We start from the raw sequence: 14,322 nt of genomic DNA on the forward strand, positions 1-14,322 counted from the left end.
CAAAAAAGCAGCACCAAAAAACGACTCACCGACTTCAACACCATTCGTAAAATCACCTAATCTATTCAATTGATTCAACCAAATTTCACAGCAATAACGACTAACAACACAGATACTCAACAGCCGCAAACTGAACAGTGAATACCATTTGTCAAAGCACATGACTAGGGAACAGTGTTCCGAAAGCTAGTGCAATTCGCTATTATCACAGTGAACTCGCAGCATCAGGCTAAAACAGGTCGTTAGTATCTACATTGTGAAATACTCGATTTTTCATTATGTGCAGGATGACGTAATCAATTGTTGCAAATATGTGCAAGGTACGAATGTTGTGACATGTTGAGATTCTCGTGCAAAGCATAAGTTTGTTATTGCACATTAATTACATACTTGCAAGGCAATGAAATACCTAAACAGTATCTCTTTTCGTAGTAATGAGACTTGACATTCGACTGGCACCCATGCACCATTACACCAACCAATCAGCACCACATTGTTTCTTGTTTGTCGTATCCAAGCTTACACCTGGTGGTTGAAGATTTAGATGAAGTGGACAGGAAGGAAAGGAAGCCAATCTTCGTGACCACTTCCAGGCATGCCTTCAAGTGTCCTGCCAAAGACACAGCTGCATGCTCATGAGTGGTGTCGAACCGGCGTCCTTTCGATTGCCGTTCCAGCGCTCTCACCACTCGGCTATGCAGTACGCAGCCGACACCACATTGTTCAAGCACCATCACAACATCAGTAACCAGTCTGCACCATAAGAACCACACTATATCTACCATGCCATTAGCATCATCGCGCATCAGTCGCAAAGGCGCGCGTTGATACATTTCATAGATAGCGATATTGCTAAATGAAGGAAATTTTGGACTAGCAGTTTGTTTGTTCAGAAACATATTCAGTTGTGTTATCTAAGGTTGATTTAATGTTTTTGATTTTATTGAAGGATTTTGCTTCTTTTAGGGTTACAGAAACTATAAGCAATATACGAACCAGCGGTACCTACAATCTCGCATGCTTCATAATGAGGAATGAACGAAGGATCAGCCAAACTAGCCAGATCGTGGTGAACGCAGTGAGAGGTTTGTTGTGTTTGCTTGCCAACATTTTGTTACGTTTGTTTTAAAAACAAATAAAATCTGCATTTAATGTACGAGCACGTCAAAGTAGATCACTTTGCCCATGTATTTTGTCGGTGTACAATGATGAATTGCTTCAAACATTGTCATGGGAAAACAGCGAACCTTGAATGATCCTCCATGCAGTAGCGGCGCCACGGGGTGGACTGGGGTGGACATGTCCACCCCACTCCTATTTAAGGTCAATTTTGTAATTCGTCGAGATCCGATGAGAAAACTTGGGGGGTGTATGCAGGGGGTTAGGGGGGCCTAGTGACTGCGTCATAAATTAATTTCAACTTCTTACGTATGAATTACTTTTGCAGCATTGACATAAGAAGAAATGAAGAATCTTCATTGTTATCGCTTTGTTGTATTGATTGATTGTAGTATAATTTTACCATGTTGAGGTGATGGCTTTTATCACAGCTGAGACACAAGCTTTGTAAGACCTACTGTAATAGGCAAAGGTTTTGATGGGGCCACCAACATGTCAGGCAAGGATGACGGTGCACAGCAACACCTAGTTGCAGCGGGTGCCAAACTGTCGGTATATTTTCATTGTTTTGCACACCGATTAAATCTTGTGCTTGAGCACAGTGTTGAAAACGTAGCGACTAGCGACAGTCAAAACAATTTTTAAAACAATTGGTAACATCTACCACTTTATGGACTGTTCTTCCAACAGACATTTTTTGTATAAAGAGCATTTGAAAAAGGAGGGAATCATGTCTGGAAAAATTGCATTGCACTCATTATCTGATAGGCTACTAGATGGTCTGCAGGTTTAGATGATCTGGATGTTGTTATTAATGTAGCCTATATCCAGCACTGCTGTCAATGTTCCGACAAATGTCAAACGAAGGTAATGGTGTAGCTACTGGTTTGTTGTTCCGCATCAAGCAAACTGAATTTGTTACTGCTAGTCTTATTCCTCATAAATGCTTTTCGTTAAATAAACAGGCTTCAGATTATTTAAAAAGTGAAGAAATAGATCTCACCACTGGGGTTGCTGCTATCAACGACTTGACAAGAGCATGTGACTCACTGCGTTCAGAGGAAGATTTTAACAAATTGGTTTTCAACTCATCGCTGTTTGCAGATAGAAATCAAATTACCAGTGAAACCACCACGCCGGCTAAGCGATGCCGCTACCCACCAAACCATTTCCGAGATGGTCAGATATTATTGATAGGTTGCAACAGTCTTCCGTGGAGTGAATCAGAATCCATTGCAGAAAAGTTAAGAAGAGATTTTTCTTTACCCTTTGACAGAATGCTAAATGAACTTAAAAAGCGTTAGGCTACTCGGATCAAGCTTGTGAATTAATGTCAAATGCAGCTGCATTTTATTTCACGCACATGTCTCCATCAAATTTGCCTAAAGTTGAGTATTTAGTCAAATTCTATAATTTCGATGAAAATCAGGTTGAGCAGCAATAGGATCTTCTTTTTTTGAAATCAGCTATAATTGTCACAAGTGGAAACTAGAATTTAAAAAGCACCAAACTGGATTGACCAAGACCGCGTGGTTAATTGTGTTTGTCTTCACTTTTGAAATTGTGTGGACAAAACGACCTATCATTTGTACAGCGATTTGTTTTAAATTTTTGCTACTTTGCCCATAACTGTGGCGTCTTGTGAACGTATCCACAGCAAAGTTAAGACAATAAACAATTATCTGCGACCTACCGTGTCATCACAAAGACTTGAACATCTGGTGCAGATCAGCAGTGAGCGAGACATTGCCGATAACACTGATCTTCAAAAATTGGTGGAAGCTTTTAAGCTGACCTGCGAGCGCAAAATAAACTTTAGTGCAGTGATTCTTAACCTATAGCTATGGGTATTATTGGGTAATAGCTAAGATTTTTAAAATTGATTGAATCTTTATCCTCGGACTGGGAAAGCTTCTTGCAGAGCTTAATCCTGTTTAAGGGGCCACCCAATAAATTTTTATGACGCCGCCTATCATTGCAGCAGCTCCATGACATAAAATAACGACAAGCTTGCTAACATCAAGATCGTAGGCAGCAATTCCATGGACCGCATATAGGAAATGTATGGGAGCGTTTGGCCCCATTCTATTCTTTTGTTCATAATTTAGAGTGCGCTCAATGGAAAACAAGCTTTTGCCCCCTTTCAATTTCCTTTGTTTATTTTTCAATAAATTTCACAACCGAGCTGCAGTGAATCACTTCGCAATCGGTAATCTTAGTGACCATATTGTACGGCAGCATGTTACCTCGAAATATTTTTGTCCACCCCACTCATTTTTGGCTGGCGCCGCCCCTGCCTCCATGTCGTAGCCTACTGCTCTGTTTAAATCTTTTTGTATTCCTTAAACATGACTAAATCTGAATGGAATACCCACTTGGCCTTGAAGCTGAAGGTATAGAAACATATGTGTCATTTGAACACTTTATTCTTACAAACGAAAGTTTGTTAGGTAAGTCAGAGCTTCTGCAACAGGTGGAAGTTGCAAGTCAGCTTGCTGGACTACCAAGGTTCAACGTGTCCGACCATGCCCAGCAAGGCTTGGATTTTTTATAGCAAAGCTTGAATTAATGGTTTTGATGCAAAGTTCCAACAGTTAGGACATCAGCACGCAAACAATCTTCTATTTATTGTAGTTCCACCAAACATTACACTTCCAACGTCTCCCGCCGAGTACCTGCAAGGATCGAATGTAACTGTCCGTTGCATAGCAACAGGTCGTCCCTTGCCTACAGTTTCGTGGATGAGAGAAGATACAAACGAGCCACCACCTCAAAGCAACATGACTTTTGATGGACGAGTTGTTGCTGTTTTGGAGATGATGAATGTAAGTTTTCAATGGGAATGATGCGTTGGTCAAGTTTGTTAAGCTTCAAGAATGGCACGGGCTATGCTTCAAGGTGTTGTGTGTAGAAAGGTACTTCCTTTTTTTATATGACCAATTGTAAGCAATATTAAAGATGAGGGGTTGTCACATGTTTCTTGGTGAGAAATGTGAAAGTTCCTTTCGTGAAGCCAGTTGAACGTTATTTTCTCTCCAAGTAGGGAAATTGCCGACATGTTTCTCATCACAAATCATTGCCTCTGTTGGAACCATGCACTAAAATGAAATGTTTATTGTCACTTAGGTAAAGTTCAACGACTCCGGGACGTACATTTGCAAAGCAGACGGGGCAACACGCACGATAGAAATTAAAATATTTGGTGAGTATTAAAGTGTGCTACTATCAAACTTGCAGTTTTCATGTTTATAATAAGAAAGAGCAATCCATTTCCAGAATCAAAATTTCAAACTAAAAGCAATAAGATTGTTTCGGCTTACTTAGGAGAGTTGGAGTCCGACAAACAAGATACGACTTCAACTCCTTAATTTGCAACGGTCCGACTTCAGCTCCATGTGGCCAGACTTTTAAAAAAAAATTGTCAGACTTTTTGAAATTTTTTAAAAAAGTAATAAGTAACAGGTAGTTTTATCAACACGCAATAAATTGCTTTAATTATCATCTGATTTGTATGGCTTGATTTTTAAAGTACGAGGCTTTTGATAGAGCGAGTCGTTCGTGTGACACAGAATTGTTGAGATTTCAGGGCAGCTGATGGAAAGCCAGGTGAGTGTAGCTTCGTCCAGTACTGCTATGCTATCATGGTGAGGTACAAAACCATGGAGTTTAGTGTCGGCGGCACGCCATGCTGTGCTCCAAGCGCCCTTCATATAATTTGCTACGCTGGTGGTATGATCACTGAATAGTTGTGTTAATTCAATGGCAGCTGGTACAAAGGGGTGTGAGTGACCTGTCGAGTGTTACCCCAAGATATGTTGGCTCTGGACAAGATGGAAGATCTCGCTATTGATGGTCACTTTCAGGTCACGTTTTGCCTCCCTGTTGTTGAGATGGAAAGCTTCCGTCACTAATTTACTTTCGCTGAGCTTCAGTTTCCATTCATGGAGGTATTCTGATATAGTCGTCATGTCTTGGCTCAACGTCGTTTCTAATGATTTCTAGTTTTTGCAAAATAGCCACGTCATCTGCATATGCATATTTGTCAGATGTGATAGAATGTGGATGGTAGGTTGTGCATACAGACATCGAAAAGGAGAAGTGCCAAGATTGACCCCTGTGAAACATCATTTTTGAGACGCCACAGCCTACTAAGTTTTCCGCTTCCGGTAGTAAGCCTAAGAGTAAAACTGTTGTTATGGATGAGTTCCATTATCATTTTAGAGCTACAGTGACGAGGAATAGATCATATTTTCCAAGCTTATTATTTTAAATCAGTTACCAACTGCAACTACGGCCACTTTCTGTTTGAATGTTATTGACCGTAACTTAGTTTTCTAAATGTCCTAAAATCCCGCATTCCAATTTAATACCGCGACATATTTTCTAGTTTGGAAATCTGGGAGAGAGAGAGAGAGAAACCTTTTATTTCGTCTGTTGCGACAATAGTACGGTACAATTATAAACAATACGAATAAAATAGTACCATAGCTATCTAAATACCACAACAGACAGGAAGCAGCAAAAGACTATATCAGTCATCGAGTCAGCTGCTTCCCAGTTCTTAATGTGACAAATGTCAAGCATCGGCAAATTACGTTGAAACAAGATAGGCTGATGTTCAGTAATATTAATAAAAGAAAAAAAAAATCATGTGCTGCTGCGATCCTTAAGTGAAGTCCTGTGGTTTTATTCAAATATAAACTTTATTCCGGGTGATTAAAAATAGGAAAAACTTTTGAAATCAATAAACTCTTGTAGCAAGGGCGTTTAAACTTCAGTGCAACCAAGAAAAGTTCAAGCCAATAAATAGTTCAAGGCTACGAGTAAAAACATTTTCAGTAACAGTATTACAATACAAAAATCAAGAAAATGAAGTATCTTCTGACAGGTGTCAAACCCACAACAATGCTTGATATGAACGACTCGGTTACATGTCTTGTAATGCAAAGAAATTTATTCTCACACGAGTCAGTTCAATCATATATATGATTGAACTGACTCGTGTGAGAATAAATTTCTTTGCATTACAATACAAAAATAATCACAATTTAAAAAAAAGGTATAGCCTAGGCCTATTGTTCTGTCATAAAAGAAATGGCTGAGTGACTGTCAGTGGTACCTGTTAGGCTGCATGAAACTAGCGCAATGTGACCATATAATTTGACAAACAAATTGAATAGAATGTAAATCAGAAATAATTGAGTGTAACCGAATAACACAATAGGTCAATAATGTTTTCTTCAGACGAAATTTAACAAAAATCAAATCCAGACGTATCATTACAAAGTTTGAGCCCAAAATAACAATTTATGACAATTTTTGTCACTTTTCCACTGACATAATGCAACAAAATTTAAATTCAATTAAAAAAATCAAACACTTCGCATTGAAATAAAAGCAAGAAAAAAAAAAGCATTTTTGTCGATTTAGGCTAAGTGCGATTGATCCAAACTTGTCTGGCAGCCCTGCTTAAAAACTGACTAGGCTTGATTGCTGGCCAACGTTCGATTTTTATGTCAAAAACTAAGTAAATTATCATTAAAAACTCTTGCGCTGGTTTAGTTAAATTGATTTATACCGATACAACACACACTAATCCAGAAAAGTTTAAAAAACAACTGAATTTAAAACAAAAAATTTTAGGACAAACTTTGAACCGATTTGATAATGGGCAGCAAACAAGATGTTTCACAATAGAATGTAAAAAAATTAATCCACATGGCTTACTAATGGTTGTTTGATAAATTTTCAACCGTACTGTACTTCAATTGCTTCACTGGATAATAATTTACTTTCCTCATCCCTATTCTTTCAAAGCTGAGGCTGGCGAGTCAATTGCTTGTTTGTTACATGCGGCAACCGCAGGCTTGGATTCTTGATATGGGTTTCTTTGAATTGTTCTGTCTTTGCGAATTCTTTATCGATTTCGAAAATTTTTGGACTGAAATGACCACAATTAAATTCCTTTCTAAATTTGACTAAAATTTGCTATTCTCCAGGCCTAAGTTTTTCTTTTTGGGAAACGACGAATAGTGAACGTATTGATCGTCACAATCTTTACAGTCGTATTGATAAGTTATTTCTGCCATATTAAAGTTAACGAACAATTTGTGGTTGATGAAATTAACCCTTTGCACTAAATTGTGCAATTTTTAAATTTTGAGGCATTTTCAACAGGCCAAACTTGATTAATTTTTGAGATATATGGTTAAACAATTTTTGGTTTGAAAATTTTAAAACCTTAACTTTCTGATCAGCAGCACAACCAAGGCGACGTAACTTTAGCTTTGGGTTACCCTCTTAGTTTTCCTGAATTCTAAGCTAAGCAAACCAATAAGTGAATGTATCATCTCCTGAATTTAACTGACCATGAATGTTGGGTTTATCGCCATTACTTTTCCCGTAGGTCCACCCGTTGTTCACCAATCAACCCAGTACGTGGCTCCAATCATTAACAACATGGTGAAGTTCACTTGCACATTTGAAGGGTTTCCTCCACCTAGAATAACCTGGCAGTTCATTGGCGAAGGGAATCTTCCACAAGATCACAGCCAGTTTGTGGTGAGCTGACATACTCTGACCTGAAATTACTTTTGCGTTGTTCAACCCTTTTGAACATTTCACATACAATACTTTTTTACGCAGTCACTGACACATAACACGTTTGTTTATTATTAAATTTGTCTGCATTATTAGTTTAACTTATGTGATCTTCCATGGTCTTGACCAGCAGGCCATGCCAGTAGCCACAAACAATTTGCACTTTAGTGAAACATCGGATAAATACTCTCACACTGGCCTACATGAATTCAAGAAAATTTTAGGTAACGGTTTGGAGGCTAACTAATTTCCAAGAAGGAGTTTAAAAATAGAAGGTTGGAGAACTTTTTTCTATGTGTAGCCTATGTTGTTTTGTATTTAACACGTCTATGTGAAAAGGTAATAAATTCCTTAAACTAAAAAAGCTCAAGTGAAGTTGTGTCTCTGTGAGTTTCAATGGAATGATTGGGAAACTGAATCTTCTCCATATGTTGCAGATCGGTGAGTTGGAAAAGCTTTCAGAATATCGTAATTCCCGCAGCCTTACAATGTACGGCGTGGACTGCAAAGGAACTTCTCTCATTGGAGTAGTTTGCCGGGCGAGAAACAAGCACTCTGATGGTCCGGTAATGAGCAGACCATTCTATGCAGATATTCGTAAGTAGGCCTGTGAAGGGTTGATGCGCTGTTAAACATTTCTTTTTCGTCTGTAACTTTCCGATCTCTGTTCAGCCACATCATCTCTGAACTTTTTACAACCGGCTCGCTCTTGTGCTGAATCTGTGACATCATGTCAGGACGAGGGAGGCGCACTGGTGGTGGTACCGAGCCACGCAGTTATGCTCAATATTAATGCTATGGCTGGTAAGTAAATTTGAAAATCTATCGGATAAACAATAGAAACAATCCATAAACCATCAAGATGAATTGTTTAACATTATTACATCATTTACACTTGTTTTAAAATAAGTCCCTTCAATCGGTTGTAGGTGTTGTTGCAAACCTATGAACCAAGAATAATAAAAAAAATTGCGCCCATTGGAATAATTATAAATTACACTGCGATCACAGATGCAATGCAACAGGCGACAGGAAGCAGGAAACCAAACATGTAAGAAGCGGACAAGTTATTTGAATAGCTCTATGACTGCCAAGCCTATTTTCCAAAAATAGCCCCACAGACCAAAATACAAATGACATAGCAAAATGACATGAAAAATAGGCTGTCATCCATATATGGGTGACGCGGCAGTCAATCTATACACTACGAATACTTTGCTATAAAAACATTTCATCAACTTTAACCTTTTTTTAAAGGCGGTGGTTATTGGGTTTCCAGCAATACGACAAGATATTACACTCGGTGGGCTTCCGATAGTGACCGTCAACCGAACCCTGATGGCTGCTTGAGAGTAGCACGCAGAGCCGATGGCCGGCCGGCTGTGTTTGGTCGGAACCAGGACAACAATGCTTTTGGAGTTTGTGAAGGTAAGCTATTGTGTCTCCTGGCCAATCCAAGTCTCACTGCCATGTAGTAAGGCTTGTTTTGATATACAGGTATGTTAGCCAACGCCCTACATATATCGAGGCAACATACTAGTCCCAGAAAATCCTAATCCCTGCATCTTTGTTAAAAGTCAACCACGCCACGGCTTCTAAACTTTCAAACATCCACCATTGACTCGACAATCAATAGCAACTTAAAAAGACTGAAATCTAATGTGTAAGAGAGCAAGTGATCAGTCGTAAAGCTAAAGATCAAAAAAATGTTTTTATTGCCACTTTCGGTTGTTCGTGTAACATGTACCATGTTTTTAAGCAACAAATTTATATTTTAACATTTAACCGAAACTTATCAGAATTGCAAAATGCATTTCAACGCTGCAAATTCAAAATCTAAGCTCTGTTCTCACGAAACTTAGGTCACGCTTCCTGTTTAACCAATGTCACTCACACAGAATTTAGCTCAACACATCTGTATTTTAAAATTAATTTGCGTTCTTCTGGTGACTATTTACTAGGTTACCTCGTGATGTTAAAGATGATAACTAGCTTTTTTTCCGACGTTTCGTCAGTCAGCACGACTGACTTTATCAAGGTGGCTAAAACAGGTTAATACAACCTGTTCCCATTGCTTTCTGTCTTGTCTGATGTCTTTTCAACGTTTCTTGACAGTGGCCCAATAGATAGATAAATTTACGCTGCGGGAAGTAGCCTACTGGTTTTAGGCATTTACTGCATTTAGTTTAACCTCTAGGTATCTTGTTGCGTGTTTTAATTCTGATTCTTGCTGCTTTACTTTACTCATTTTATCAGTATGTTTTTGTGTTGTGCCATCGTTGCTGAACAGGTTGTATTAACCTGTTTTAGCCACCTTGATAAAGTCAGTCGTGCTGACTGACGAAACGTCGGAAAAAAAGCTAGTTATCATCTTTAACATCACGAGGTAACCTAGTAAATAGTCACCAGAAGAACGCAAATTAATTTTATTATCAAATGCCTGGTGAACAGTCTCTCTCTGTTTTTACATCTGTATTTCTAAAGCGACACAACTATGCAACCGGTTTTGCTTTTAATAACTCTCACGATAGGCTATTACTGATAAAAAGGTATTACCGGTATATTATGAAATAAACGGGGAATTGAAAAAGGCACACACTCAGAACTCAGAACCGACTGAACAACTGCAGAACGAGAAGGTAAAATTCACGACTGGAGAATGTCGCTCATCTGACACCCGTCTCAACGAACTAAATTGGTTAGATATTTTTCTCAATTCCCCGAATAGCAAAATTGTAACTTTGATTAATAATAAAATATGTTTAATATTCCATTTCATTTGTTAAATTTTTGTAGGAAATCATACCCCTAGATTAGACAGAAAGCCTAAATTATCCTTTTTTAATTAGAGACTTAGAGTCTCTCAACAACCAAAAGACAGAAAGCCTAAATTATCCTTTAAATTATCCCTTTAAATAAAAAGCCAGCATTCAGATAAGCAAAATCTCTACATTCGTGTTAGATCTGAACCCTCTAATTTCAAACTTTTCTGCTTCAAAATAAATTTCAAGGTACGTTGGCAGGCCGAAATTTTATACACAAAAGCTGTCAGCAGAGCAAACATATTTACCACTTACAACATCATTCGACAAGTAAAGATTATGTGGCAGGTCACGTCTACCAGATGCCAAATCACTGCAAAATTTGTAAACATATTCGAAAAGACCGTTAAAAGTACAACAACTTTCATGTTTTGACATTTTCCTCGCAGTTAATGTTTTCAAAATGCAGCGCCTCAAAATCAAAGCCTTCCTTAAGTCAACTTCTAGAAAATACATCAAATGAAGCGTGGCAGTTAAAAGGTCACATGTTGGACAACATTGATTATTTTTATTTTCAGAGCGTTTCGCTGCCCAGTCTATGGTTACCTCGAAAGAGAACAAATGCGATGGAACCAGGCTGATGATTTCATGGAAAATAATCGAAGGAGCCGCTTCACTCCCGCATCGAATTCTTGTCGACGGAAAAGACCAGTGAGTGTCATCTCAGCGTCTATTTGCTGTGCCATACATGCTAGCAGTGGGAGGCCGCAGCGGATAAGGCGCTCGCTTTCCAATTATGCAATCCCGGTTCGACTCCCGGCTAAGCGGGTTGTCATTAAACACCCTTCACTGCTACCCAGGATGTATAAATTGAGTGGGCGTAGTTGCTGAAGGAAAAGCAGCCGATAGAGTGGAGTAACTGGACATCCTACTCTCGTTAGTGCCGAAGGCTTAGTGTGATGAGAACTTTATCTTCTAAAAGTTTCAGTGGGTTGAAACATGGATTTTTAGTCCCAACTTTTTTTCAAGACTTTTCATCTTTAGTTTTTCAACAACTTCAACAGAGATCTTTGTAAAAATAATTTGCTTCAATTAAGACTAAAAAAAGCTTCAATTAAGTTTGAAACGATGCATTCAAATATTCAATGGTTTAGTATGGTTTTCGATCACGATACAACGTTTGTTGCATCAGCGCTTAACAAGAGGGCGACTTTCTTCATGCTAAGTGAGAAACGTCTTCTCAACAATAGTTGTATTTTTTATTGCAGCATGGAGACCGGTCCTGGTGTGGATGCCGCGCAACTGACCGGGTTGGAACCAAGCACCACCTATCGTGTCCAAGTAAGTGATGTGTTTGCTCGTGTACCACTCAACTTGTTCCAGGAAATCACCACATTCACAGACGATAATTAAAGAAAGCTATCCATGCATAAAACCCAGTCACCTTTGAACGATGGATTACGTTGAAACGACCGAAGAACAAGCTGCTGCTGCTGCTGCTGCTGCTGCTGGAAGATAGTTGTACAGAATATAACAGTGACATAACATCAGTAATAAGTAACAAAATGTTATAGCAGATAGTGGCGATAGCGAGTACAATATATCAGTAATAAGGCTTCATTCACTCTAAACAAAAAAAGTATTTAAATACTTAAAAAGTAAAATAAAACTATTTTTCATTCTAATATCCAGTCAATATCTAAATTATTCTTTGCGGCGGAGTCAACGTGGGCCACCCAGCGCGATGCTGCCAGTACGACACCTTTCTGTGTAGTGACTCCAAATGGTGACTGTTTGTGTGTGACCTACTCAGGACTACCTTAAAATTATTTAGGTTTGGTCAAAAAGAGCAGCGCTTTTTTATTTGAGCCAATTGTTTTTCCAGACTACCAGACCTGGAGTTAGTTTTTGTTCTGAAGCCGGCCATCAATCTTCTGGCTGTAGAGGAAAACGAGATTGCTTGACAATTCATGACTTTTGTTTAAAAATTTACCGAAGCAATATTTTGAAGGCGATGGTTTTATGAAGTTTCTGTGTAAGACGTAAAATGCGGTTTCATTTACAGCCCATGTTCTTTTCTCAAGCTTTTGTTGTGCTCTTGTATAGTCTTTCACGTACCTTGAGGCAACCTCTTTGAACCAACCCAGCTTGCCGTAGTTACTTTTATAAACATGTTGTTTAACCATTAGTATTTCTTTTGGAAGCTTCTGGATTGCCATTTTATGACGTCATACACTTGCTCATCAGATCTCAACTTTACTTAAAATAAATTGTTGTACTTTGTAGATTCTAGAACTAGAATGTTGGTGCGGTTGATGAAGAACAGCAGGTTTTTCAATGTGGTTGTCATGGCATCGTCATGGTTTACAATGAAACGCAAACCATAGGCTATGGTGTGGATTGTGCTTGCAGCAGAGTTGAATCAATTACTATTGCAATTGAATGTAATTAATTACACATTTTATGTAATTTTAATTGAAAATTTTTGTTGTTGTTTAATTATAATTGTAAAATTGTTTAGTCCAACTTACAATCACTTTTACAATTACGTTTAAGCCTAACTAGAGCAGCAGCTCCACCAAAAACATTTTTTTCGATAGCTGGTAAATTTTGTAGGCCTACCCCAAAAAAGAACTTACTGGTGCAGACAATTTTCACAGTCTGATCATTACCATACTACAAAAATCATCAATAAAAATAAAGCTTGAAACATTTAATTTTTATACTTGATGCGTGTAATTAATTTCATTTAATAGTAAATTTTAGTAAATAGTAGTAAATATTTAGTAAATTTTAATTATAATTTGAAAATTTTAGAGCAATTTAATTGCAATGTAATTGGACCTGAAAAAACGTGATTGGTTCAACTCCGGAGTATGGTGTGTATGATCATACAGTAGTGTAGTAGGTTAATGCAATAGACCTGCTTACACACGGTTAATAGACCCACCCGATATTAATCCCAATTCGGTCCGGTCTGGAATTGGAGAATGTATAGGAGTGACTGAAAATCGTGTCCGGCTTCATAGGTCCACCCGCTTAATAAACCCAAAACCAGTCGTTCCCGAGGTGGCTTTAAAAAGCAGGGACTGTCAGGGCCGGATTAAGGGTTTATGGGGCCCTGGGCGGAGCTGAAAGTGGGGGCCCTTATCAAGTGACATTTTTCGCTAAAAAGGTTATCGATCAATGACGCTAAAAGCATTTCTCAGCAGCTGGGGGCTCCGCCCCCATACCCCGAGTTGTGTGTATTGTGTAGTTGGTACTGTGCTTTTGCTGCGATTGGGATCGAAAAAAGCGATTAAACAGAAACACTATTTTTAGAACAACAAAATGACATAATTCGTTTAATGCTGACTTTATTAGAGGGGCGCAAACTCTCGCCACTATTCTCTAGGTACGCCACTGTTCTCTAGTTGTCTTTTTAAAAGCAAAACCAGTCATTTTAGACCAGATCAACAAACGTATCCGTTTGTGAGATAGGCTATCACTGTTCAAAGTGAACTCGAACCTTTCTCCTCAATTTTTAGTGGCAACACTTTCAATACAAATTGCTTATAGGCGATTATTGATGCACTGTACGATAACATGTTTATTTTGTGTAATACTGTACTGTTCAAAACAAACAATTTTGCCCCAAGAAAATTGTGAGGAAAAACCTGGTTAATTTTTAACAATATTTTTTCGGAAAAGATTTGTTTTCTGGTTGAAAAGCAAATTTAGCAATGACAGTAAACTTTTAGTGCTTGGTGTGAATGGTGTCGAATACTTAAACTCAAAACTGTTGAGATACAGAGCGATCAAAGTAAGCTTAATCGTTTCACAAAAAAACTAAACGTTTGTT

At 38.3% G+C, this 14,322-nt stretch overlaps 1 protein-coding gene across 1 annotated transcript in view; it reads left to right on the forward strand.

The window, feature by feature from the left end:
- LOC145780709 (uncharacterized) overlaps positions 1 to 14,322 on the forward strand; it is an 80,800-nt gene that overhangs the window by 38,001 nt on the left and 28,477 nt on the right. Inside the window, exons 16-24 of the mRNA XM_082592329.1 lie at positions 967 to 1,085; positions 3,754 to 3,944; positions 4,246 to 4,321; positions 7,526 to 7,680; positions 8,157 to 8,316; positions 8,392 to 8,523; positions 8,977 to 9,147; positions 11,060 to 11,192; positions 11,750 to 11,822. Of these exons, the coding sequence (XP_082448455.1) occupies positions 967 to 1,085; positions 3,754 to 3,944; positions 4,246 to 4,321; positions 7,526 to 7,680; positions 8,157 to 8,316; positions 8,392 to 8,523; positions 8,977 to 9,147; positions 11,060 to 11,192; positions 11,750 to 11,822 (1,210 nt within the window). The remainder of the gene's footprint in view (positions 1 to 966; positions 1,086 to 3,753; positions 3,945 to 4,245; positions 4,322 to 7,525; positions 7,681 to 8,156; positions 8,317 to 8,391; positions 8,524 to 8,976; positions 9,148 to 11,059; positions 11,193 to 11,749; positions 11,823 to 14,322) is intronic.

This window comes from Aplidium turbinatum, chromosome 12, assembly GCF_918807975.1.
Source record: "Aplidium turbinatum chromosome 12, kaAplTurb1.1, whole genome shotgun sequence".
Taxonomy (NCBI): domain Eukaryota; kingdom Metazoa; phylum Chordata; class Ascidiacea; order Aplousobranchia; family Polyclinidae; genus Aplidium; species Aplidium turbinatum.